The sequence below is a fragment of the Protopterus annectens genome, chromosome 1.part0, assembly GCF_019279795.1.
Source record: "Protopterus annectens isolate FY-2018-M chromosome 1.part0, PAN1.0, whole genome shotgun sequence".
Lineage (NCBI taxonomy): Eukaryota > Metazoa > Chordata > Ceratodontiformes > Protopteridae > Protopterus > Protopterus annectens.
The window spans coordinates 451,935,938-451,961,729 of NC_056725.1; the positions used below are offsets into that span (position 1 = coordinate 451,935,938).

General features: G+C 45.3%; 1 protein-coding gene across 2 annotated transcripts in view; it reads left to right on the forward strand.

Moving 5' to 3' along the window:
- The window catches only part of XPO5 (exportin 5), a 2,857,558-nt gene that overhangs the window by 1,041,481 nt on the left and 1,790,285 nt on the right, over positions 1-25,792 (forward strand). For both annotated transcript variants that reach the window (XM_044060355.1, XM_044060360.1), the window contains exon 14: positions 14,307-14,462. In XM_044060355.1, coding sequence (XP_043916290.1) covers positions 14,307-14,462 — 156 coding nt within the window. The remainder of the gene's footprint in view (positions 1-14,306; positions 14,463-25,792) is intronic.

A 25,792-nucleotide genomic window follows, 5' to 3' on the forward strand; every position in this document is an offset into this window, starting at 1 on the left:
TGGTAACTTAAGGAAGGTCATTACCGGTCACCTGTGGCATAGTCCGCTTTCCAGTCCTTATGTGCAGCAGGGCCAGACAAATGGTGTAGGAATCATGAGAGTCTTTTGAAGACATTGAAGGATGTCTTTACAATCAGAGAGAGAGCTGTACTCCAATGATTTCACAATATGCTGCACAGCAGGGCAGCAGTGGTAAGAGGCCATTCAGTTGTAGATCCTCCTCAGTAAAATGGGACAAAATGAGTTGATCTTGATAATGGTTAACCTGAGTTATCTTATCAAGACATATGGAACCACCTATGAGGATTACCTTGATCAGCACGTTTGAAACAACAGGAGTAGTGGAGAGGCTGTTCTGAACTTCTCTCTGTGAAATTGTGTAATTGTGGCCAGTATGAGGTTTGGCAGTAGAAACCGTCATAAGATCACACACAGGTGAGTAGTGTGCAGATGTCCTTCGTGTTTCACTGTTGCAGTCATCACACTTGGGTTATATGCCTGCAGGTAGCCCTCAGTCGGCCCAAATACCAGAGACTTCGTATTTCTGCATCTGATGCTATCGCTCCAGGACTGACGTCAGGTCATCAGGGGTATAAAAACAGGCAGCCGACGCCGTTGCATCAGTTTTTCCTTGCCAAGGAGCCCGAAGCAGTAGCAGTTTGCAAGTGCTGGTCGTCCGCTACCTGAGTTTTCGTTAGCGAATTCAATCAGCCTCAAGTCTGCTAAAGCCAAGTACCTCATTGGGGATCCTGTTTTCTTGCTCTAACCGATGTCAGAAAAAGTTAACAATTGTCTTGCCTATGGAAAGCAAATACCACACCAAGATTTTCATTCTTACTGCATCACTTGTTTAGGCCCAGGCCACGACGTACCTCGCTGTCGGTTTTGTGCCTTGTTCAACGCCCGAGCCATTCGTTGTTGTGCCCTTATTGTCACTAAATGCTTTTGCTGTCTTTCTCCGTATTCCGAAATGGCTTTTCTAAGCCATCCGTCTACCGATTTTCCAAAAAAAAATAAGGATAAAGACAGAGACAGACCACACAGGTCCAAATCTGCCAATGACGCTTCCACTAAGCTAGTCGCCAGTTTGCCAGTACTCAGTAAGGTGCTTTTGCAGCTTCTGATGCCCGCATCAGTGGCTTCACAGGCCTCTACCGAGACCCGTTCGGAGTCCGGAATGCCACAAGACTTTTCTTCGACTGTGGAAGCTGCAGATGTCTCTACCTTGGATGGGTCCGCAACTGCTGAGCAAACACTGGCTTCTGAGGAAGTTCTTCACACTACCGATGTTCGACACAAACTGACTACTTCAATTCTGTGTAAAACTACCGAGTTTCTAAGGCCAAGAGTATGCGCTACGCCTAGAAAACCGACGACCAAAACACATGCACCTGTTCCCTTGCCACAACATCAGCCACTTAGAATGGCAGAAGACATTATTATGCTGATTAGGGTAAGTCAGCCTTCACTTGTTAAGAGAAAGAGACCAGTCCCCAGAAGCTTCAACAGACCGAGTCGGATGACTCTGAGGTATCTGATTATGAAGACATGCCCTTATCTGCTTATGAGGATTCAGATGCAGAGGAATCCATTCCCTCTGCCTCTCCTCCAGAGGACTTTTCTTTTGGTGAATCCTTACATACTTTGAGAGCATTTTCACTGGGAATGCCAGTACTATCCTCAGTCCATAAAGACTCAGAGATTTTCTAGATTTGCCACAGCACAGGCCTTTAGCAATGCCTCCGAGTCTGGAAGTTGATGTATTTATGGAATCCAGTCTTACTCCTGATACTTTACCCCCTGCCCCTAGGAAACCAGACAGGTACTACAGAGTGCCTGACTCTCACAAATTTATTTTCAAAAATCCTACTTCTGACCCAGAGATAATTTCACAGTGGCCTAAAGGTATCAAGACAACTACAGCTAAGAATCCCACCCCTTCGGACAGGGATTCCAGAGCTTTGGACAGCTGGGGTAAGAAAGTATCTACCTCTGCAGCTCTTGCCATTAGGGCTTTGAATTGTCAGTTTCACATGCTTAAGTACCAGCGACATATTATGGAACTTAAGCAAAAAGTAGCAACCGTTACAGACTGAGCAGAAAATAAAGAATTACAGGGGCTTATGCGCTCTGCAAGCCAAGTCAGCAAGCATACATTGCAGTGTAGCTTTGACGCCCTAGAAGCATCTTGCAGGGCAGCAGTCACTGGTTCTGTATTGAGAAGGCATGCTTGGCTTAAGGAGCAGACCTTGTCAAATCAAAGTTATTAGGAGCTCCTTTGAACAAGGACAATTTGTTTGGCACCAAAGCAGAAGATGTTCTTAAAAAGATGAAATAAAAAGCTAACTCTATGCAGACAGTTAAAGAATTCTTACAAGTACAGCCTCCTAGTTTCAGTAGGCAGTGTCCCTTGAAATACTGGTCCTTTCCAGCCCCCTCCAGACCATTCCAAACTAGACTCAGGAGAAACAGACCACCCAGATTACAGTCTCAGGATATGCAGAGATCTAAGCAATGGAATGCCCCCACCCCAGAACAGGGAGTGGTAAACCACCTCCGTACGGAAAGAGCTGTCAATTGCTTCTCTACTCCATTCCCCACTTCTGCCTAACTGCTTGCACCCCTAGGAGGAAAACTTGCCCTTCATGCAAAAAACTGTATGTCCATCACAAAAGACAAGATGGGTCTTCAACATTCTATCCCATAGGTACAAATTCTACTTCCACTCTCTGCCAACCCCAAAAGGTTTCCCAGACCTTCCTCCAAACCAGTGGGCAGGGGCACAAAACCAACTCCTATCCCTGCTCTCTATCAGGGCTATTCAACCATTTCCGTTGGAACAGATAGGTCAAGGATTATATTCCAGAATTTTCCTGGTACTCTGAAAAGAGGGCTCTTGGCGCCCAATCCAGGATTTTTTAATTCTCAACACCTTCCTGGTGGTACCAAAATTCAAAATGCTTACCCTGCAACAGCTTCTACCTATGCTAGCCAAGGATGCCTGGTTAGTCACCCTAGACTTAAAAGAAGCCTATCTGCACATCCCTATAAGGGAGTCATGCAGGAAATATCTACGTTTCAGGGCCGGATCTATGCATCATCAGTTCTCTGCACTTCCCTTTGCCTTATCCACTGCTCCCAGAGTATTCACAAAATGCATGTCTCCAGCCATTGCTTACTGCAGGCAGAGAAATATCCAAATTTACTTGTACTTGGACGACTGCCTGATTCAGACGGACAGTCAAATTGCTGTTGCAACACCTGACATTTGTAAAAAGCCTTCTCACATCCCTGGGGTACATCATCAACGAAAAGAAATCAAAACTGGTGCCCAGTCAAAAGATTGTATTCCTGTGAGCAAGCTTGGGCACAGCATCCCAGATAGACTTGTTTATCTGAAGTGAGGAATGCTATCTGACAGCCTGTTTCAAACAAATGGTCACCAGAACTGAGGTATCCGCAAGGAAAATCTTGAGGGCCCTAGGGTTCATGGCCTCGTTCATCCTGCTAATTCCATATGCCAGACTGCATGAGGAAACCTCAGTGGTGGTCTTTGCTGCCAACATTCTCAGGACTTGGAAACAATCATTCCTATCATACCCTGTCTAAGGACAGAGTTTCTTTGGTGGGCAGCAGCATGCAACCACAACAAGGGACTGCTCTTTACTCAACGTCACCCATACCCTAACCACAGATGCATCAGACTGTGCCTGGGGGAGCACACATGGGCAGCAAATGCATTCAGGGCCACTGGAGCCCAAGTCAGATTCATCTGCACATCAACCAAAAAGAGATGTTAGTTGTGCAGCACACCCTGACAGCTTTTAAATCCCTACTCTCTCCAGGACACCTACTAATAACAGACAGCACCACAGTTATGTGATACATCAACAAGCAGGGAGGATTCCACTCTTACCCACTCTGCAGGTTAGCCATGGCCCTGTGGAACACGGTTTTGGACATGCAAGCCCATCTGCAAGCTCAATTCCTGCCAGGCAAACAAAACACACTTGCAGGCAACTTAAGCAGAAATCTCCTAGACCCACACGAGTGGCACTTAGAGCCCAGCACCTTCAACCTTCTGATTCAGAAATAGGGGACCCCAGAGGTGGATCTCTTTGCTTCCCCCTGCAACCACCAGCTCAGCAAATTCTGCACTAGGAACCCTCACAGCAGGGCCTGGAAAGTGGATGCCCTGTCTTTTTATTGGGTAAATTTCTCAGTCTATGCCTTCCCACCTGTGCCCCTCCTCCCAAGAGTATTACTCAAAATAAGTCAGGCCAAACCAAGGACAATTCTGATTGCCCAGAACTGGCCATGCCAGCACTGGTACCCACTCCTGCACAGAGTAACACCAGTGCCACCCTGACACCTACATCAGAACCCAACCCTGCTCTCTCAGTAAGAGAGACAGATTTTGCATCTGCAACTGCAAACCCTAAATCTTGCAACCTGGCTTTTATCCCTTGAATTCTCCCCCAGCAACCCTAAGCAAGCAGGTGCTGGATGTCATTCTTGAAGCTAGAAGCCTGCAGTACAAGAAAATCCTATGCTGATAAGTGGAAAATGTACTGCTCCTGGAGTCTATCTAAAGGAGAGGACACAACTCTGCCCTCCCTGCCTCTAATCCTGGATTACTTAGCAGATGTACTCCACAAAGGCCTGTCCTTCTCCTCCACTAAGATACATGCCTCAGCCATTTTGGCTCATTACACTACTGAGCCACCTCTCTTCTCGCACCCTCTTATCAAACAATTCCTGAGAGGGGCAAACAACTTAAGGCCACCAAGGAGAGCATCAACCCTTGCTTGGGACCTTAACTTTTACTGGAAAAGCTCACACTTCCCCCTTTGAGCCTGCAGCGTCAGCAGTAATTAAAACTCCTGTTTTAGAAAACAGCATTGCTTCTGGCCATCACTTCAGCTAGAAGTGTCTGAGCTACAAGCACTTATGGCTGTGGAACCCTTAGTTATTTTCCATGCTGACAGGGTTTCCCTCAGGACAGACCCTTCCTTTATGCCTAAAGTGGTGTCCAGTAGTGTGGCTCTCAACCAATCCATACATTTGCCAACCTTCTTCCCTAATCCTCAAAATAAAGGGGAAAGGATCCTGCACTCCTTGGATGTACACAGACAGCTCAGATTCTATCTTGGTAGGACTAAGCCCTTCAGAAAATCTGACCAGTTACTAGTCAGCTTTGCAACAAGGGCAAGAGTGCAAGGCCATTTCAAAGCAAACAGTTTCCAAATGGAAAGCACACTGCATCAATTTCTGCTGCAAGCACCATGGGAAACCAACCCCTCAGGTGGTCAGAACACATTCCACTAGGGCAATGTCTACCTCTACAGCATTTCTCAGGGGAGTCCCTATAAAGGGACATCCTGGAAGCTGCTACCTGTAGTTCTGTACACACCTTCAGCAAGCATCACCACTTGCCAATCTTTTCAAAGTCTAGGGCAGGTTTTGCAACAGCAGTCCTGCAAGGCATTCTAGCCAGCCCCAACTCTTCTTGACTGCCTCCATCCTTCAGCTTTGGGAATCTACCCAGGTGTGATGACTGCAACAGTGAAACATGAAGAACATAGTACAGTTGTGTACACTTAACATAAATGTAGATGTTCGAGTGTATTCACTGTTGCGGTCCTGGTTTCCCTCCCTCCAGCCCCCTGGCTTCTCTCTCTCTTTCTATACTCTCTATGCCTTTTACTCCCCCCTTTCAGGGGTATTGGTATTTACTTTTTACTGGTGGTGTTTTCCCCCACCATAACTTAGCTCCCTATTTGGTGGGCTCTTTACATTTGGGCAAGAAAAGCTGATGTAATGGCGTTGTCTGCTTTTTATACCCCTGACAACCGGATTTCAGTCCTGGAGCGACAGCATCCAACGCAGAAATTCTAAGTCACTGGTATTCAGGCGGACTGAGGGCTACCGGCAGGCAGATAACGCAAGTGTGATGACTGCAACAGTGAATACACTCGAACATCTACATTTATGGTAAATGTACACAACTGTACTTTCTGGTAAATTCCTTCTAGTATGGAAAGAGCATTGAGATCAAATAAAAAATGCTAAGTCTTCCATATTCAAATGGTTTGCTCCCCCCACCCATTGTAAACCATTGATGGCCATAGTCAGCTGCAGGCAGTGGTTAGTGAATTATTTAAGATCACCAAGACACTAGGCTGTAGTCTGGTTATTGGTTGGAGTAAATGCACAGGCATTTCAGGAAATATGGTTATAACAGCTTGGTAAGAAAAGGAAATATGTCAAGCAGAAGAATGTCGGTGTCCCAGAAAAGCAGATGTGAAAATGACAGGACAGCTTGTAGCTGAGCCATGCACATAGAGATGTATAAAGAAAGTTAGGGATGAAATGCATAGATGTCCTATTCCCATGTTGCATTATTCTGCATATGGGTTTACTCCTCTTGTCTCTCATACATGTGGCCAGTGTACAAAAGTTTTCAGTTCCTCAGAGGTGCAAGTGATGTCTGATGTGGCTGAGGGAATGAGGGCCATAAAAGTGATGTCGGCACACACCAGCCATCAGAACTTCTCAGATGCCAATCGTACGCCAGGTGCCACTGCTGATATTAGATTGGAATAAATAAAATAAGTACCCCGTTTTGGACCTTTTCAGTTCTTCCTTTTATAATTGTATTGCCTGTTCATGTCATCCAGAAAGGGTAATTGTCAGTGCGGCAGCCAGATCCCTCACAAGGACGCCCATGATAAGTGTCTTTTCTGTTTGGGACAGTCGCATGACCACAAGGCCTGCCCCATTTGCCAGGCATTTGTACCGAAGACCCTACGTAGCCGCTTGCACACATTAAACCTTTACTTGGAAAACCAGTGCCTTAAGCAGATTGCTTTAGGGATGGAAGGCTCCTCAGACTTTCCTTCGGGACCACCAAAAAAGAAGGCCAAGACCCTACAGTCTTCATCTACCGCCAGACCTCTCAACCAATCGGGGACAAATTTCAACAGAATCAGGGACAAGTCAAGAAAAAATCAGGGACACTTTTAAAATATTACTGCTATTAACTTGAAACATTGACAGAATGAGTGCATATGAATTAATACACATTTTCCGAAGTAAAATAAGTCTATAACTCTTAATTATTGTCATTATTCATTAAGTGTAATTCACCACCTTTCCACCAAAAGGCACTAGTTTTAGGAGGGGTTAAGAGGGACAGAGCTAAAATGAGTCAAAATCAGGGACGTTTCTGAAAATCAGGGACAGTTGAGAGGTATGTCTACCGCTGAGCCTTTTCCATCCAATCCTCAGCCTGTGCCCGACATTGGCTTGGTAGAAGGATCCAGTTCTGCTGCATCGGATAGAGTGGGTACCTCCACGCATGCCACACAATCCCTATGTGAAAGCATGTCCGCTGAGGCTATACCGGTGCTGGTTTTTGTCACTGGGAGGGAACCAGCATTCTTTGAAAGCCCGTTTGATCCCTCTAACCCTCTAAAGTCTCCAGATTCCAGGCGTCAGACGCCTGCTAGGCTCCTTAAAAGAAGGGGGGAGCACATTTCCCCCTCTCCTAAAAGCATGCGTGATTGGCATGATTTTAGTCGAAGCCTTTTAGTGCTTTCATGGCCTTGAGGCCTACCTCTAAAGTTAGTGCTTCCACATCCCCTCCACTCCTGAATCATAGGCCTCAGACTTTATCCCCAGGGAAGAGGAAAGTTTCTCTAATTTCTCAGAGGAGTCACTATCTTATACTTCACAGATTTCTTCCCCTTTGGGGTATGGCTCCTCTGAGGAATAATCAGTTGATCTTGGCTCCCCAGCAGAAGACTTGACACTTGGAGAAACCATCTCCAGGACGAAGGAACGAGAAACCATCTCCAGGACGAAGGAACACTTCAAATGGGAATCCTCTGAAATGACTGAGGTCCAAAAAAGATATTACGACCTCATGTAGATGGATTCCCCAAGTCCATCTGCACTTCCACCTATCCTGCCTGCCTTTTCAGATGCCTTATCCTCAGCATCTGTTAACTCAGACTCCCAACCTCCTGCTCCATGCAGACCAGATGGACTTTATAAGGTGCCTGACACTGCTAAGCAGCTGCTTAAGTTTCTACTTGCTGATCCAGCCACCATCTCCATCTCTACCGACAAGGCATCTAGACTCCTGCTCACTACCACTATTCTCCCTGCTGACAGACGCAAAACAATGGAACAACTGGGTAAAAAGATTTATACTTCTGCTACCTTGTCCTTCAGAGAAACTCACATGGCCAAGTATGCCTTATCTCTCTTGGAATCTGCCACAAAACTCCTGACTGATTGGCAGAGCAGACTGGAATAAGCATCACCCACCTCTCTCCTGGCCCCTCTCTTCCCAGGTTACCAGACATTCCATAAAGTGCAGATGTTCTTCGTGTTTCACTGTTGCAGTCATTACATTTGGGTTATCTGCCTGCAGGTAGCCCTCAAGTCGGCCTGATTACCATAGTCTTGGGTCCTGCGTCGGTTGCTGTCCCTTCTTCCATGACGTCAGGTCGTCAGGGGTATAAAACATGCAGCAGACGCCATTACATCAGTCTTTCTTGTGGCGCGGTGCCCGAAGCCGAAGCAGTTTGCAAGTGCCGGTTTTCATTTTCGAGTTTCAGAACCGAAGTCTTCAATTAAAGCTAAGTACCCCGTTGGGGAAACTTTTTTTCTTGCTCCTTACCGATGTCAGTAAAAGTTAATAATTGCATTACTTGTGGAAAGCAAATAACTCAAAGATTTTCATTCGTACTGTATTCCTTTCCTAGGCCTTGACCACGACGTACCTTGCTGTCGGTTTTATGCTTTATTTAATTGGCGCACTATCCATCGTCTGTATGTTTTCGCCTCTAAGTATTTCGGTTCTTGGTTTAATTATCCAGAAATGTCATCGGTTAGTCATCCGACTACCGGGATTTCGAAAAAGCACAAAGATAGACAGACAGGCTGCCGAGTTCCAAAACTGCTGACAACGCTTCTAAGCCTGTCGCCAGTTCGCCGGTACTCAGTGGGGCACTTTTGCAGCCCCTGATACCCGCTACTTCTGATTCACAGGCCTCTACTGAGACCCATTCGGAGTCCAGTATGCTGCGAGATTCTTCAACTATGGAACCTGCGGATGTCTCTACCTTGGATGGGTCTGGAGCCACTGTGCAGGCACCGGCATCTGAGGGTGTATTCAGGCCTATGGACTTGCATATTAAACAGATGCCTTTTTCTTTACTTAGGCCTAAATCTCGATTCATGCATAAAAAAACGATGCCCAGGCCTCATGCTAAGGACTCTATGCCTAAAAAACAAATGACAAGAATGGCTGAAGATCTAGTAACTCTAATCCGGGGTAGCTAACCCCCCCCCCCTTCAAAGAGGCCTAGGACTGAAGTTGATTATGAATCTTATGATCAGGATTCTGTTTTTTCTGATTCTTCTGATGATCTGGATTTGCCCTTATCTATTTATGAAGATTCTGATGCAGAGGGCTCCATTCCCTCTGCTTCCCCTCCTGAGGATTTTTCTTTTGGGGAAACCTTACACACACTAAGGGAGCATTTCCACTGGGAAAGCCAGGATTTTTCTAATTATAAAAAGAGGCTTAGGGATTTCCTTCTCCTACCTCAGCATAGGCTTTTAGCTATTCCTCCTGTACTAGACATTGTTGATGCTTTTTCGGAATGTAGTTTGGCCTCCGATTCCCTGCCTCCTGCTCCCAGAAAACCTTACAGATACTACAGGGTCCCCGAGTCCCACAAGTTCCTTTTTAAAAATCCTATTGCATATCCAGAGACTATTTCACAGGGGCCCAAGGGCATTAAGGCTTCTACTGCTAAAAATCCTACCCCTTCTGATAGACTCCATGGCGCTGGATAGATGGTAAGAAGGTTTACACTTTTGCAACTTTGGCCATTAGGGCTTTAAACTGCCAGTTTCTTATGTTAAAGTATCAGCAGCATGTTACTGGACTGCTTAAATTGAAAATTATTTTGTTTCCTGACTCTGTGGAAAATAAAGAATTAAAGGATTTAATGCATTCTGCTGAACAAGTTGGTTTTGATTCATTAGAGGCCTCTTGCACGGCTGCTTTGTTACTGGGTCTGTGCTCAGAAGGCATGCTTGGCTTAAGGAGCAATCTTTGCCTAATCATGTTAAAGCTTAATTGTTGGATGCTTCTTTAAGTCAGGACCGCCTGTTTGGCATCAAGGCTGAGGAATTTCTTAAAGATGGAAGATAAAGCTAAATCTATGCAAACTTAAAGATTTTTTACAAGTTCAGCCTCCTAGATTTAGTAGGCACTGGCCCTCTAAGAATTGGTCCTTTTCAGCCCCTTCCAGGTCTTCTCAAGCCAAACCCCCCAGACACAACAAAAAACCCAGGTTTCAGTCCCAGGGGACACACAGAACTAAGCAGTGGGGGGGCCTCCACTTCCAAATCTGGGAATAATAAGACTCCCCTTTATGGTAAACTGTCTCATTGACTTCCTTTTAAAATTACAAGTACTTATCAACTGACTGCCCCTTTGGAGGGAAAGATTGCTCTTCATGCAAACAATGGGGAACTCATTACCCAGGACAAATGGGTTTTAAATATAGTGTCCTAGGTGATACAGATTCCACTTCCACACATTGCCAACACCGAGCGGGTGGCCGGACTCACCCCCAAATCAGTGGGCAGAGGCACAAAAACAAGTACTTTCTTAAGCATGGGGGCTATTCATCTGGTACCAGAAGAGGAAAAGGGACAAGGTTTCTACTCGAGACTTTTCCTGGTACCCAGAAAAGACAATTTATGGCGTCTTATCCTGGACCTGTCTATTCTAAACACCTTTTTGGAGATTCCAAACTTCAAGATGCTGATTCTTCACCAATTACTTCCTGTGCCAGGCAAAGATGCCTGGTTGGCAACACTAAAAGAAGCATTACCTGCACATCCCAATCAGGGAATCTTGCAGAAGATACTTATGCTTCAAAGCAGGCTACACACACTATCAGTTCTCTGCACTGCCCTTTGGCTAATCTACTGCGCCCAGAGTATTTGCAAAGTGTCCAGCTCCAGTTATTGCATTTTGTAGGCAAAGGAATATTCAGATATACCCATACCTGGACGATTGTCTAATTCAGGCAGAAAGCCAGGACATGCTTTTGAATCATCTGGCCCTTGTACAAAGGGTTTTTATTTGTCTAGGGTAGACCATAAACAAAAAGAAATCACACTTGGTACCCTGTCAGCAAATTATATTCCTGGGAGCAAGCTTGAATACGACTTCCCAGATGGCTTAACTCACGCCAGAAAAACAAATTCAATTGACATCCTACTTCAATCAAGTGGCCACAAAAACCATGCTATCTGCAAGACAAATACTGCAAGCCTTGGGGTTCATGGACTCCTGCATTCTTCTAATTCCATATGCTAGACCGCATATGAGGAAACTGCAGTGGTATCTAAAAAGCCTATGGTGTCAACATTCTCAAGAACAATGATTCCTATCATACCTTGCCTACACCTAGAATTCCTGTGGTGGGCAGAGGCCTGCCATCAAAACAAGGGACTACCTTTCACACCACCCCCTGCCGCCAGAACCCTAACAGACGCATCAGACTATGCTTGGGAGGCTCGCCTGGCAGGGAAGTGCATTCAGGGCAAATGGAACCCAAGTCAAATGCACCAGCATATCAGTCAAAAAGAAATGTTAGCTGTACAGAATACTCTGACAGCCTTCAAGGACCACATTCTTCCAGGACATCTAATGGTAAAGACGGACAGCACCACTGTTATGTGGTACATAAACAAGCAGGGGGGTACACAATTGGTACCCCCTCTGCAGACTAGTTATGGCATTGTGGAACAGCCTTGAGCTACCAAGTGCACCTACAAGCTCAATTCCTGCCAGGAAATTTAAGTACACTGGCAGACGGATTAAGCAGAAACCTCATGGACCCACACAAGTGGAAACTAGAACCAAGGATTTTCAACATGTTGACAAGCAAATGGGGGAGCCCAGATATAGACCTGTTTGCTTCTCCCCAGAATTACCAATTGGACAAGTTGTGCACAAGGACTCCCTACAAACAAGCAGATGCTCTGTCTTTCAGCTGGAAAAACCTATCAGTCTATGCCTTCCACACTCTGCCTCTGCTCTCCAAAGTATTACTAAAAGTTAAACGGGGCGAACCAAGGATGATTTTGATTGCTCCAGACTGGCCGCGCCAACACTGGTACCCCCTCCTGCACATTGTGTCATGATTATCTCCATGGCACCTGCCTCAGACTCCTTCCCTGCTGTCTCAGCAGGAGAACCAGATTCTGCACCCTCAGCTTCTAACACTGAACCTTGCAGCCTGGCTAATTACTTAATCTCTCCTTTACCATCCCTCGGCAAACCTGTGATGGAAATCATTTTAGAGGCAAGGAAGCCTAGTACTAGAAAATCTTATGCTGAAAAATGGAAACGATTCTGTGCCTGGAACCAGTCTAAAGGGATGAGCACAGCAGCGCCAAATTTACCTCAGATTTTACAATACTTAACTGAGATGTTTCACAAGGGCCTGTCTTTTTCCTCCATTAAAATCCACGCCTCAGCCATTTCAGCTCATTATAACACAGCCCTTCTCTCATCCACTTCTGAAGCAGTTCCTCAGAGGGGCCAAAAATTTGAGACCACCCAGGAGAGCTCCAACCCCAGCCTGGGTCCTTAACTTTGTTGGAGAAACTCACTCTACCTCCTTTCGAGCCAGCTGCTACTGCAGACTTAAAATTTCTTTCTTGGAAAACAACTTTCCTTTTAGCAATTGCTTCAGCTAGAAGGGTATCTGAATTACAGGCCCTTATGGCAGTGGAGCCTTTCATAATCTTTCATGCGGACAGGGTGTTTCTCAGAACCAATCCATCCTTCATGTTCAAGGTGGTATCCATTGTGGCTCTTAATCTGTCCATTTATTTGCCATCAACCTTCTTTCCCAATCCACAGAATAAAGGGAAACGTATATTGCATTCCTTAGATGTGCACAGACAATTTAGATTCTACTTGGACAGGACTAAACCTCAAAGGAAATCTGAACAACTGCTGGTGGCATTTTCTGCAGGGGCAGAGGGGAAGGCTATTTCAAAGCAAACCATTTCTAAATGGATAAGCCATTAAATTAATTTCTGCTATAAGCACCATGGAAAACCTATCCCCCAGGGGATCAGACCTCACTCCACCAGGGCTGCATCTACCTCTACAGCCTTTCTTAGAGGCGACCCTACCAGGGACATCCTAAAAGCTGCTACCTGGAGTTCTGTACATACTTTCACCAAGCATTATCATTTGCCAATTTTCTCTAAATCCAGAGCTGGCTTTGCCACTGCAGTCTTGCTGGGCCTTATAGCTGGCCCTAATGATATCTAAATTCCTCCTCCCAAGCATAGCTTTGGGAATCTACCCAAATGTAATGACTGCAACAGTGAAACATGAATAACATAGTACAGTTGTGTACACTTACCATAAATGTAGATGTGCGAGTGTATTCGCTGTTGCAGTCCTGGTTACCCTTCCTCCAGCCCCCTAACTTCTGGCTATACCTCTTCTTTCCTTTACTATGCTTAAAAGCCTTTTTGGTGTATTTGCTTTTTGTTGGAGGTATACCTTTGTGTTTTTATGTTTATTTGCTCCCCATTAAGGGGGCACCTGACATCTGGGGCAAGAAAAACTGATGCAATGGTGTCTGCTGCATGTTTTATACCCCTGACGTCATGGAAGAAGGGACAGCAACTGACGCAGGACCCAAGACTTTGTTAATCAGGCCGACTGAGGGCTGCTGCAAGCAGATAACCCTAATGTAATGACTGCAACAGTGAATACACTTGAACATCTAAATTTATGTAAGTGTGCACAACTGTACTATACTCATATAGGTGACACTTACACATCACTGCATGCATTGGCCAGCTGTGCAATCGTCTTTAAATACAGGTATTTGCTGAGAGAGAAGGCAAAGTACATTTGAATTGGTGAGGCAGTACTCCAAGAACCTCAAACATATTTCAAAATGTATTGCATAGATTGTTGAAGGGAGGAACCATTGTGTGATCTCCAGTTTTTGGCTCTGTAAGGATTTACTTCTGTGTGCTTTTCATACTGCAGATTTCTAATATAGATTAGCTCTATTCTTGAGTACTTTTAAGTTTAGTAACTCTTAAATTTATTATAACGAAAATCATTTTTTTATATGTCAGACCATAAAGTTTGTATGTTCATTACTTCTAGAGTTATTGTTTTATTAAAGTAAAGAATGTGCATGTGATGGTTGATTTGTTTCTGTTTGCAGAAAATTCCAGTTAATGCTGGCATTGAGCTGTTGAAGTCTGTCCTTGAATATGACACTAGGGACCCTCTCATCTTGTCATGCCTTCTTACAAATGTTTCAGCATTATTTCCATTTGTATCCTACGAGCCTGATTACCTTCCTCGGGTCCTTTCTAAGGTAAGACAAATCGGAAAGCAAAAGTAATTTTTTTGTACAGCTTTATTAAATCACAATTCATACATTGACAAGCGTACACGTATTAATAAGAACAGTGATGGTTTCATTATTTTTTTTACAATATATGTATGTTTTAACAGTTATTGTTCACTCCAGCATTACATAAATTGATCAGTTCTTGCCTTCCCTTAATCCTCACTTCTGAACATTATTCTCCATGTATTCCTACAAATTCCTTTTTCTGATTTGCTCTTTCCTTTTTCTCACTGCAATGAAATGAGTATCTTTTTTTTTACAATATGCAATATTTCAGTTATGCTTGGCTTAGATTTTGATTTCCATTTTGTTTAAATTGCTTTTTGGCTGTGAATAGCAGTTTGTTTAGGTAATTCAAATCCTGTGGCTCAAAAGAATAATTCCTTAGTTATAGCCGTTTGCTCCCCCAACATTTTTGATAAGGTACTCTGTAGGAATTTTTCCAACTCTTTGTAACACCCAAACTTGTGCCATTAGATCTTTCTCATCAGATGTAAATTGCGGTCATATTTGTGTATCTCTCAGCATTAATCGTACAGATTTAATAAAATTGTATTAATTACATGATTTGTTTTTTATTGTCGAAAGACACCTGCTGATGTTCTTCATCTCACATTGCTGCAGTCCTTACTTATGGGTAGTCCGCTGTCCTCGGTCGGCCCGAATACCAAAGTATTAGGCTGACGTCGGTCATGGGCGCTCAGATCTGACATCAGAGCGTCAGGGTATAAAAGCGCATGACCGACGTCATATCCTCAGTCTTTTTTGCCGCATGGTCCGATGCAGAAGCAGCGTTGCAAGTGCCGTTCGGCGTTCTGAAATTTTCGAATTCTGAGTTTCAGACCGAAACCAAGTTGGGCTAAGTACCCGTTGGGAATATTTTTGTTTTTTCTTGCCTCAGTTAATTCCGGATGTCAGAAAAAGTGAATAATTGTATTTCTTGTGGGAAACAGATACCGCATAGGGATTATCACTGTCTTTGCATTCCTTGTTTGGGACCGGACCACGACGTAGTCGGGTGTCGGTTTTGTGCTAGGTTTAATAAGCGCACTATAAAAAGAAGGTTAGATTGTGCTAGGTTAGTCTTTGGTAAGCGGTGTAATTATAATATGCCGTCGGATCCTCCGACGCCCGCTTCCACGAAGAAGCGCAAAGACAAATCCTTGAAACCTAGACAGGTTGATTTGTCCGTTTCGGACGCCGGTCCTGCAGAAGCTACAGTAGAGCAGGTGGATCCGGCTGAAGTTTCTGTTGAGTCTCAGGGGGAAACTTTGATTTTGCAGGATGTGGCCTCCCAGGAGTCAGGTCAGGCTGAAGGGGCCTCTCAAGTTACTGTTCTCCCTTCTATGCCTAAGGTGGTGGTTAGGCCTTCTGCTTCTATTTCTAAGGCTTCTTCTAAGGGCAGGTCTGTTTTGCCTTCCTCTGGTGTCCCTCCAGGTACTTCAGGGTCTGTGCCTAAAAAGCACATGCTTAAAATGGCAGAAGATTTGATTACTTTAATTAGAGGTTCTATGCCCCCTCCTGATAAGAGGCCCAGGGTGGAGCCAGAGTTGGAAAGTTTGGATCAGGCCTCAGATGACTCAGAGTCTTCTGCTGAAGATATTCTAGATTTTCCTCCTTATTCGGATTCTGATGCAGAGGATTCCACTCCTTCTGCTTCTCCTCCAGAGGATTTTTCATTTTCAGAAACTCTGCATTCCATGAGGGAGCATTTTAAGTGGGAAGGACAGGATTTCTCTGATTCACGGAAGAGGCTTAGGGAATTCTTGTTTTTACCACAGCATAGACCCTTGGCTATACCTCCTGTTTTGGATGTTGTTCAAGATGTTTTCTCGGAGGCTTCCCTTAATCCAGATTCTTTGCCTCCTGCGCCAGTTAAACCGGACAGATATTACAGGGTGCCTGAGGCTCATAAATATCTGTATAAGAGTCCTAGGGCGGACCCAGAAACTATTAGTCAGGGGCCTAAGGGTGTTAGAGCCTCTGTTGTAAAGAATCCGGTTCCTCTAGATAAGGAAGCTAGAGCTTTGAATAGATGGGGTGAGAAGGTGTATACCTCTTCTGCTTTAGCAATGAGGGCTTTAAATTGCCAGTTTCATATGTTGAAGTATCAGAATTTCCTCCTTTCTCAGCTAAAATCTAAAGTGGATGCTTTGGCAGAGGGCATAGAGTGTAAAGAATTGCAGGATTTAGTACATGTTTCTGAACAGGTGGGTAAGCATTCTTTGCAATGTGGTTTTGATGCTGTACAGGCCTCTTCTAGGGTGGCTGCCACTGGTTCAGTTCTTCGTAGGCACGCCTGGCTTAAGGATCAGAATTTGTCCGAGCATGTTAAAACTAGAATTCTGGATGCCCCTTTACAGTCTGAAGTTTTGTTTGGTCCCCCTGTGGAGTCGGTTTTGAAGAAAATGGAAGACGAGGCTAAGTCTATGCAGACTGTTAAAGATTTTTTAGAGGTGCAACCTCCAAAGTTTAGTAGAAATTGGCCTCCTAAGGGGTGGACCTACCCTTCTTCTGATTCTCAATCTAGGGGTAGATCTAGACGTGGCAGGGGCAGAGCTCACAGTACATTCAGGCCTAGAACTTGGAGTTCTCCTGCACAATCGGCAGGTGAGGGCAGGGGCCAGTCCTTTCGTAAACAGGCCCAATGACCTGCATTTTCAGCTGCCAGATTCTTCTTGCCTGGCAGCTCCTTTGGGAGGAAAGTTAGCACTCTTCAAGCAAAACTGGCTTTTAGTCACCCAGGACAAATGGGTATTGGACATTATAAACCGAGGCTACAAGTTTTATTTCCATACATTGCCTCCTTTCAAAGGCATGCCAGACGTTCCTCCTCGGCAAAGGATAGAGGCTCACAAGCAGATTTCTTTGCTTCTTCAAATAGGAGCTATACAGCCAGTTCCTCTGTCAGAAGTGGGACTAGGATTTTATTCTCGCCTGTTTCTAGTAGCAAAGAAAGGGAACACGTGGAGACCAATTTTGGATTTATCTATCCTCAACACTTATCTGGACATTCCAAAGTTCAGGGAAAAGATCACTGGATGGTAACTCTGGATCTCAAAGAGGCTTATCTTCATGTTCCTATCAGGCCCAGTTGCAGGAGGTACCTGCGTTTTCGGGCTGGAAATTTACATTATCAGTTCTCTGCATTGCCCTTTGGCTTATCTACTGTGCCCAGAGTGTTCACAAAGGTTCTGGCTCCAGTGATTGCCTTTTTCAGGTTAAGAGAAATACAGATTTATCCTTATTTGGACGATTGCCTGATTATTGCACAACACAAAGACGAACTTCTTCTTCATCTACAGTATGTGATGGTAGTGTTAAGATGCCTAGGGTATTCTGTGAACGAAACAAAGTCCAGTCTAGTACCCTCTCAGGACATGTGCTTTCTGGGTGTGAGACTGAATACAGCTTCCCAGATGGGCTTTTTGACCCCGGACAAACAAAGAAGCCTTTCTCTTTATTTCCATCAAATATCTCTACAGTCCAGGCTGACTGCAAGGACAGTCCTTCAAGCCTTGGGGTTCATGGCATCTTGTATTCTGGTGCTTCCCAATGCCAAACTGCATATGAGGAAGCTTCAATGGTATCTCAAAAATGTATGGACACAACACTGCCAAGATCTAGACACTGTCATTCCGATAATACCTTGCATTCAGAAAGAATTTTTGTGGTGGGCTCAGGAATGTCACCTAAACAATGGACTCTCTGTGACCCGACCAGAGGCGAGTCAGATTCTAACGACAGATGCCTCGGACAAGGCTTGGGGAGCACACCTCAATGGAAAATGGGTGCAAGACACGTAGCCTGTCAGACTTCAACATTTGCATATCAACTTGAAGGAGATGTTAGCAGTTCAATTTGCATTGATGGCTTTCAAGGATTTACTTCACCCAGGACAGGTGTTGATTCAAACAGACAACACTACTGTCATGTGGTACATCAACAAGCAAGGGGGAACCCATTCGTACCCTCTTTGCAGGCAAGCGATGATTTTGTGGGAGACTGCTCTCAGTTTACACCTCAATCTTCAGGCAAGGTTTCTACCAGGAGCACAGAACTCCTTAGCAGATGTGTTGAGCAGACAAATTGTGGATCCTCACGAGTGGAAACTGGATCCTCATGTGTTTCAAAAGTTGACAGTGTTATGGGGACTCAGACATAGATCTGTTCGCTTCTCCACTAAATTACCAGTTGCCAAAGTTTTGCACAAAATGTTTCATCCCACAGCTTGGAAGGTGGATGCTCTATCATTCAGTTGGAGCAATCTTCATGTCTATGCCTTTCCACCTCTGCCTCTCATTCCCAAGGTACTCCTGAAGGCCAGAATAGACAAGCCATCCATGATTCTGATAGCGCCGGATTGGCCTCGACAGCACTGGTACCCACTACTGAGGAGTTTAGTACGGGAGCCTCCATGGCCTCTGCCTTTGATTCCGCATCTTTTGTCTCAGGAGGGCAATCACTTCCTCAATGTCAAGATTCAGTCTCTGCATCTCACAGCCTGGCATATTCTGTTTTAGACCCTGGAGGGTCTCAGCTTCCACAACAAGTTTTGAATGTTATTTTGGAGGCCAGAAGGCCTAGTACAAGGAAAGTTTACGCAGATAAATGGAGGAGATTTTTTCTTTGGAGGAAAGCAAAGGACTTTGATGTTTCCAAGCCTGATTTAAGTGTTTCTCTGCAATATCTTACTGAGTTATTGGACAAGGGTTTGTCTTTCTCCTCGATACAGGTTCATGCTGCAGCCATTTCTGCTCACTATGACTGTGACCCTCCTTTATTTTCCCATCCTTTGTTTAAGCAATTTCTTAGAGGGGCAAAGAACATAAGACCCCCAATGAGCTCCTACTCCTGCTTGGGATCTCAATTTTGTGTTGGAAAAACTTACTCTACAACCTTTTGAGCCTGCAGCTACTGCCGAGTTAAAGTATTTATCATGGAAGACTGCTTTTTTGTTGGCCATTACCTCTGCAAGAAGGGTTTCTGAATTACAGGCCCTTATGGCAGTGGAACCTTTCCTGATTTTTCATAAGGATAGGGTATCTTTGCGTACTAATCCTTCCTTTATGCCTAAAGTGGTTTCTAGTGTGGCCTTGAACCAAACTATTTATTTGCCTACTTTTTATGCAAACCCCCAAAATAAAGGGGAGAAGATTTTACATACTTTGGATATTCACAGACAGTTACGTTATTATTTGAGCAGAACCAAGGGGTTCAGGCAGTCTCAGCAGTTGCTTGTTTCTTTTGCTTTGGGTTCTCAGGGGAAACCTGTTTCAAAACAAACTATTTCTAAATGGATTGGGTTTTGTATTTCTTTCTGTTATTCCCATCATGGTAAGGAGGTTCCGGCTGGAATCAGACCTCATTCCACTAGAGCTACTGCCACTTCTACTGCCTTTCTAAGGGGGGTAGCTACAAAAGATATTTTGGAAGCAGCCACTTGGAGTTCAGTACATACTTTTTCCAAGCATTACCACCTTCCTCTTTATTCTAAGTCTAGGGCTGGATTTGCCTCTGCAATATTACAGGGCATTTTAGCAGCCCCTAATGCTTTATGATTTTGCCATCCTCCCTTTACCTCTGCTTTGGGATTCTACCCATAAGTAAGGACTGCAGCAATGTGAGATGAAGAACATAGTACAGTTTTGTACCTACCATAAATGTAGATGTTCAAGATCCACATTGCTGCAGTCCAATTTACCCTCCCTCCTTCCCTCTGTAGTTTGGCATGGTAATATGGTTTGGGTGATGGTTGTTGTTGGGCATGTTTTGGGAGGTATCCTGTTTTTGGGCTGTGGCCTTTCTTTTTAGGGCCTTCTGACATCTGGGGCAAGAAAAGACTGAGGATATGACGTCGGTCATGCGCTTTTATACCCTGACGCTCTGATGTCAGATCTGAGCGCCCATGACCGACGTCAGCCTAATACTTTGGTATTCGGGCCGACCGAGGACAGCGGACTACCCATAAGTAAGGACTGCAGCAATGTGGATCTTCGAACATCTACATTTATGGTAGGTACAAAACTGTACTTTTAACTGAACTTGTGGTATTTTTCATGTTTGCTTTGGACAGAAATTAAGTAAACCAGCATTGAGGACCTCCCTTTAGATTTTCTCCGCAAACTAGTATTTAACGTCTTCTCATGAAATTCCCACCTCTTGGAGATGATTGCAGGGTTGTGACTGCACATACAACGTCACAGTCTTCTTCTTAAGCATAGCCATAACCATTTGCCAATAATTGTATGCAGCTTGACAGCTCATATTTTTATAGTATCACAAGCATGTGATTTCTGCATTTGCATTTTTTCTGAAATGTCTAAATTTGGGAAGAGTGGTGTCACTGGTAGGGTGGTTCATGGCATCCTATGAGTTCTGTGTTTCCTAAAGCTATCCTCTCTTGTATGAGGATCAGTATGTTCTTTCACCAAACTTCTGTGTTCTAAGAAGTTGTGGTGTTCCCCATCAAATGGTTATTTTTTTTTCTTCCCTGTTTCTCAACTTTTTTTGAGACTTAAAATTTGGGTGAAAGGCATACTAGGATGCCACTGGAGAGGTGTGATGCATGCCTTTGGAGCAGGGTTTCATACATCAGCCTGACTACTCGTATGTGATGAGAGATTTTAAAATGATTGACAAGGTACTCTAAGAATTTTTAAAATTCTTCCAACTCATTGTAGTTCCTTTCATGGAAATGCCTCCTTCTCATAACCACACCAGTCTGGGGCTCCTTGTGCTTTGCTAGCTTATTGTTCATGTCAGTGGCGAGCTCTTCTCTGGGAGCAAGGAGTATAGTTTTATTCCAGGCTGTTCCTACCCTCAAAGAAATGTGGCTTCTGGAGTCCTCTGTCTGCAGTCTGTCAGCATTGGACATATTTGTATCATCAGCATTGGCTGCAAGCCCTTCAGTCTGTTACCTCTTGACCTAGTAGATATCTTGGTCCATTTTAAACCTTGAGGATGGTGGATGCATGCTTTAGCATCATCATACATAAATATCACCAACAGTATCACAGGTTGTGTGGTTCCAAACCACTTCTGCTTTGTCTTTCACCTTTGGCCTTTCAACAACCTTTAGTTTGCTTACAAAATGTCTATCTTCAAATATTTGAACACTATTGCTAAGGTATGCATATCTACCTTTACTTGATCGACTGCCTGGTTCAGTCATTGTTAGCAGGGGAATGCAAATGTCACTAAAAGTTATCAGCAGCTTGTTGCATCAGTTCTTCTATATGACCTTGTTCTCATCAGGCCTGGTTCTAAAGCAGATAATTTTCCTGTGAGCTATGCTAGGAGATGTAGATAAATGGCATATTTATTTCCCAAGGATAAAGCATTACAGTATATTTTGGATTTGATACAAAATTCACAGGCTGTCTAGAGAACTCTTCAGATCACTAAAGGTACACGTATAACTCAGTCCTGAATGATGCATTGGGACAAACTTCAAATGAGGAAAAATTCAGTTGATCACTTCAAAAAAATTCAGATGTTGCTGATGTCATGTAGTCCTATATCGCTTACATTCTTACCCGTGGGTTGACTCGGCCGATTTTACTAACTCGAAGTCTTTCATTGGCTGGGCTAAGCAGGTATCCCATGGTGCACTGCTCCATATCCCCTGATCTTGTTTGCCGTTCATGTAGCTCGGATGTGGTCTCGCTTGGCTGTGGCTAAGTACCCTCTTTTTTTCTTGTCTTAAGAAAAGTTTTGATTCCTATCAAAAGCTATTTTCATAGCTAATTGTCTAAGTTTGTCTGAGTTTGTCAAGAATTGTGATTGTGTGATTGTTGTGTGGTATCCCACTGACTGTTTCCTTGGGCTAGGCCTGTTTCAATTTGAGGGCCTAGTTCTCTGCCTTCTGTGTGACTACGGTCTAGATGGTTTAAGTTAGAGATTTGGGCTTCCTTTTCCTTGTGGTTTTTCAATCCCTTGTTCAGAGTTTGTACTTGATTTTTGGTGTGTGATCACTGTTTTACTGTTGGTTACTATTTAGCGTCATTCCCGCTTTTTATAGAGTGAACGCCTGTGCATGGTTTCAGACTTGGTTTTGCGTTGTGGGCATAGTAGTTAAGATGTCTAAGGATACCAAGGAGCACAAACCTTCGGGTTTTAAAAAGTGCTCTAAATGTGGGTACAAAATGTACATTACCGATGGGCATTCCATTTGTGTCTATTGCTTGGGAGCCATCCATCTGCAGGAATCCTGCAGTTTGTCATGCGTTCAGCCCTAGAGTTCTCCAGGAGAGAAAGAATAAGCTAATTTTAAAGGGGTTATTAAAACCCTCTTTTGAAGAGGCTATGGATTCGTCTTCCAGTGGAAAGTCAAAATCTGGCAAGTCAAAAAAGAGATCTCCGGCTCAGTCAGCTTCATCGGAGTCTCCGGAGAAAATCTCAAAAACTTCATTGACCTCCTCGGCTCCACTGTCCTCTGGGCTGCAGGAAGGATCGGTATTGACGGAACCGGCATCGGCTCCAATTGTATTGGAACTTCCTAGGAGCCGATCGTCCAGTCTCAGACCAGCTTCTCCTGAGAGGAGATCTCATTCTCCATCCCTGTCCTCCAAATCCTCCAGGACCCTTTCGGATGTGGATGTTGATAGGGTGGTTCAGAGGCTCCTCCAGTCACCGGTTTTGGCAAAATTGTTTTCGGCTCCGGAGCCCGTCCCGACCCGGTCTTCGATCATTCCTCCTCTGAGCGCATCTCTGTCTTCGGAGCCGGAGTGTTCCGTGCCGTGTGATGTTTCTAGGCCGACTCCGATGCCCCATTCAGCTCCATCTGTACCGGCATCGGCTCCGACCCCGTTGGCTCCGTCCACTGGGTTCGGGACTCTGGATTCTTCGGTTGGGCCCGAGGGGGACATCTTGGGGCTTATTTCGGTCCCGAGCCTCCCTCTCGGTGCATCAGCTCGGGGAACTCTGACCCCCGTCATGACCTCAGAGACTGGTCGCTCCTCGGATTCGGGGAGGCTGGCCTTTGAGGCTATGAGGACCGCACTGGCCAGATCGTCAGCTTCATCAGGCTTGTCGATCACACTGTCCCCCACCACTCCGGTGAGAGCTTCTGATCACCACCCATCCATGGACAGCAGAGCACCAGGGCCAAGGGATACCCCCATGAGTGGTCCCCAAATTTCTGAGGGTCCCTCAGAGTTCGTGCCTGATGAGCCCCCCAGAAAGAAAACGTGCAAGAGGAAGCACATAGACTCCCAGGATGAGCCCCTCGCCTCTGATACTGACCTCGAGGAATCTGAGGGGTCCCCCAAGTCATCCTCTGATGATGTTTCCTTCTCCGATATCCTGGAGATACTGTAACAGAGGTGACTGGCCTTCCAAAGCCCCTTCCGAGGAGGAGTCAGTGTTCATTAAGGCATTTGGTGCTCAGCCCTCCACCTCCTGGGTGTCTCCACCCTTCGAACTCCTTGACCTGATTTGTCGAAGAGTGTGGGAGAACCCTGATTCCGTGGAGCCTGTGCCCAGGCGTCCCAACAAGTTTCTTTCCACCCCCCCCCAGGGCAAAGAGTTTCTGTCTAAAGGAGTCCCTGTAGATGCCATGGTGGTGGCGGCAGCCACTCAGAAGGAAGTAGCAGAGTCTTCTTCATCTCTCCATCCTCCTAACAAGGAGTCTAGGACCATGTATCGGTATGGGAAGCGTACCCTCTCATCAGCAACCTTTACATTACGGTCGCTGAATTACCTCTCTCACTTCACTCTGCTCCAAAGAGATCTCAAAGAGTTAGGAGATACTCTTGCGGGTAACGTTAATGAGGCGGTGGCTCAGACTGTTAACGCCCAGGTCTCTACCCTCAATTCCATTGTTAACTCATCCATGCGGCTCATTTGGTATGCAGCCGAGGGAGCGAGTAATGCAGCAAGCTCAGGAGTCGCCCTTAGAAGGCAAGCCTGGCTGCGGCCGTGTCACTTTGCGGAGGCCTTCAAGTCTTCCTTCACTGACTCCCCCTTTGATGGTTCCTCTTTATTTGGGACCAAAGTGAAAGACACCCTCACCAGGTGCGAGCAAGAGGGAAAGACCCTGTCTGCCGTATGGGGTCCGTTTTTCCCTTCCTTCTAGGCCTTATCCCAAGGCCCAGCAAGGGGGGGGGGGTGTGGTTCAAGAAATCAGAGTTTTTTTCCTGCGTCAAGGTGAACCCCTCCAGAGGCAGGGGAGGGGGGGTTATTCAGGGAGACGTCGCCCCAGAGGCAGAGGGGGCCCCAGCAATTCCTTTTGTGGCTCTCCATACTCTTGTTCCTGAGGGGGTGTGCCCGACTGCACTTATCCGGAGCCATTTGGGGGTCGAATTTCCTTGTATCCGGAAGTCTGGGAAAGCATTACCCAGGACCGATGGGTATTATGGATAATTTCCAGAGGTTATCTTATTCCATTTTCATCAGAACCCCTGCCAGTCAAAAAAATCCCCGACGTACCACCCAGTCAAAGGGATCAAGCAGCCTCAGAGGTCTCACAGCTGCTAGAAAAAGGAGCCATCCAGCGTGTCCCCTCAGACCAAATCGGATTAGGGACTTACTCAAAATTCTTTTTGGTTCCGAAAAGAACAGAGGACCTGAGACCCATACTAGATCTTAGCCAACTGAACATCTACATACACAAGTCCAAGTTCCGTATGGTCACACTACAATCGATTCTCCCATTGTTGGGAGAGGAGGTATGGATGTGCTCCCATCGACCTCAAGGACGCTTATTACCATGTGAAAATGGACAGGGCATCCAGGAGTCACCTACGCTTCCGGCTGGGAGCCAGTCATTTCCAGTTTCAAGCCCTGCCCTTTGGTCTCTCCACAGCCCCCAGGGTGTTCACCAATTGTATGGCGGTGGTGACGGCTCACTTGAGACGTCAGGGATTCCAGGTGTTTCTGTATCTGGATGACTGGCTCCTTACTGCTCCCACCAGGCATCAACTAGTTCAAACCAGGGACGCTACCCTCACTTGGTCACCAGTTTGGTATAACAATAAATTGGGAAAAATCTGCTTTATTGCCATCGCAGCGTGTCACCTTTATAGGAGCAGAATTAGGCACCATTCGAATCCGAGCATTTTTACCGCAGGAAAGGATCAGAGTCTTACAACAATAGATACACTTGCTGATGCCCCTGAGACAAGCGAAGGCAAGATGGGTTCTCCAGCTCCTAGGGACCATGGCAGCAACAATCATGTTGGTCCCTCTAGCGAGATTACATATGAGAATTCTCCAATGGCTCCTCTTTGTTCAATGGTCTCTCCAAAGACTTCCACTGTCTCATCCCATCTTGCTCACGGACAGATGCAAGC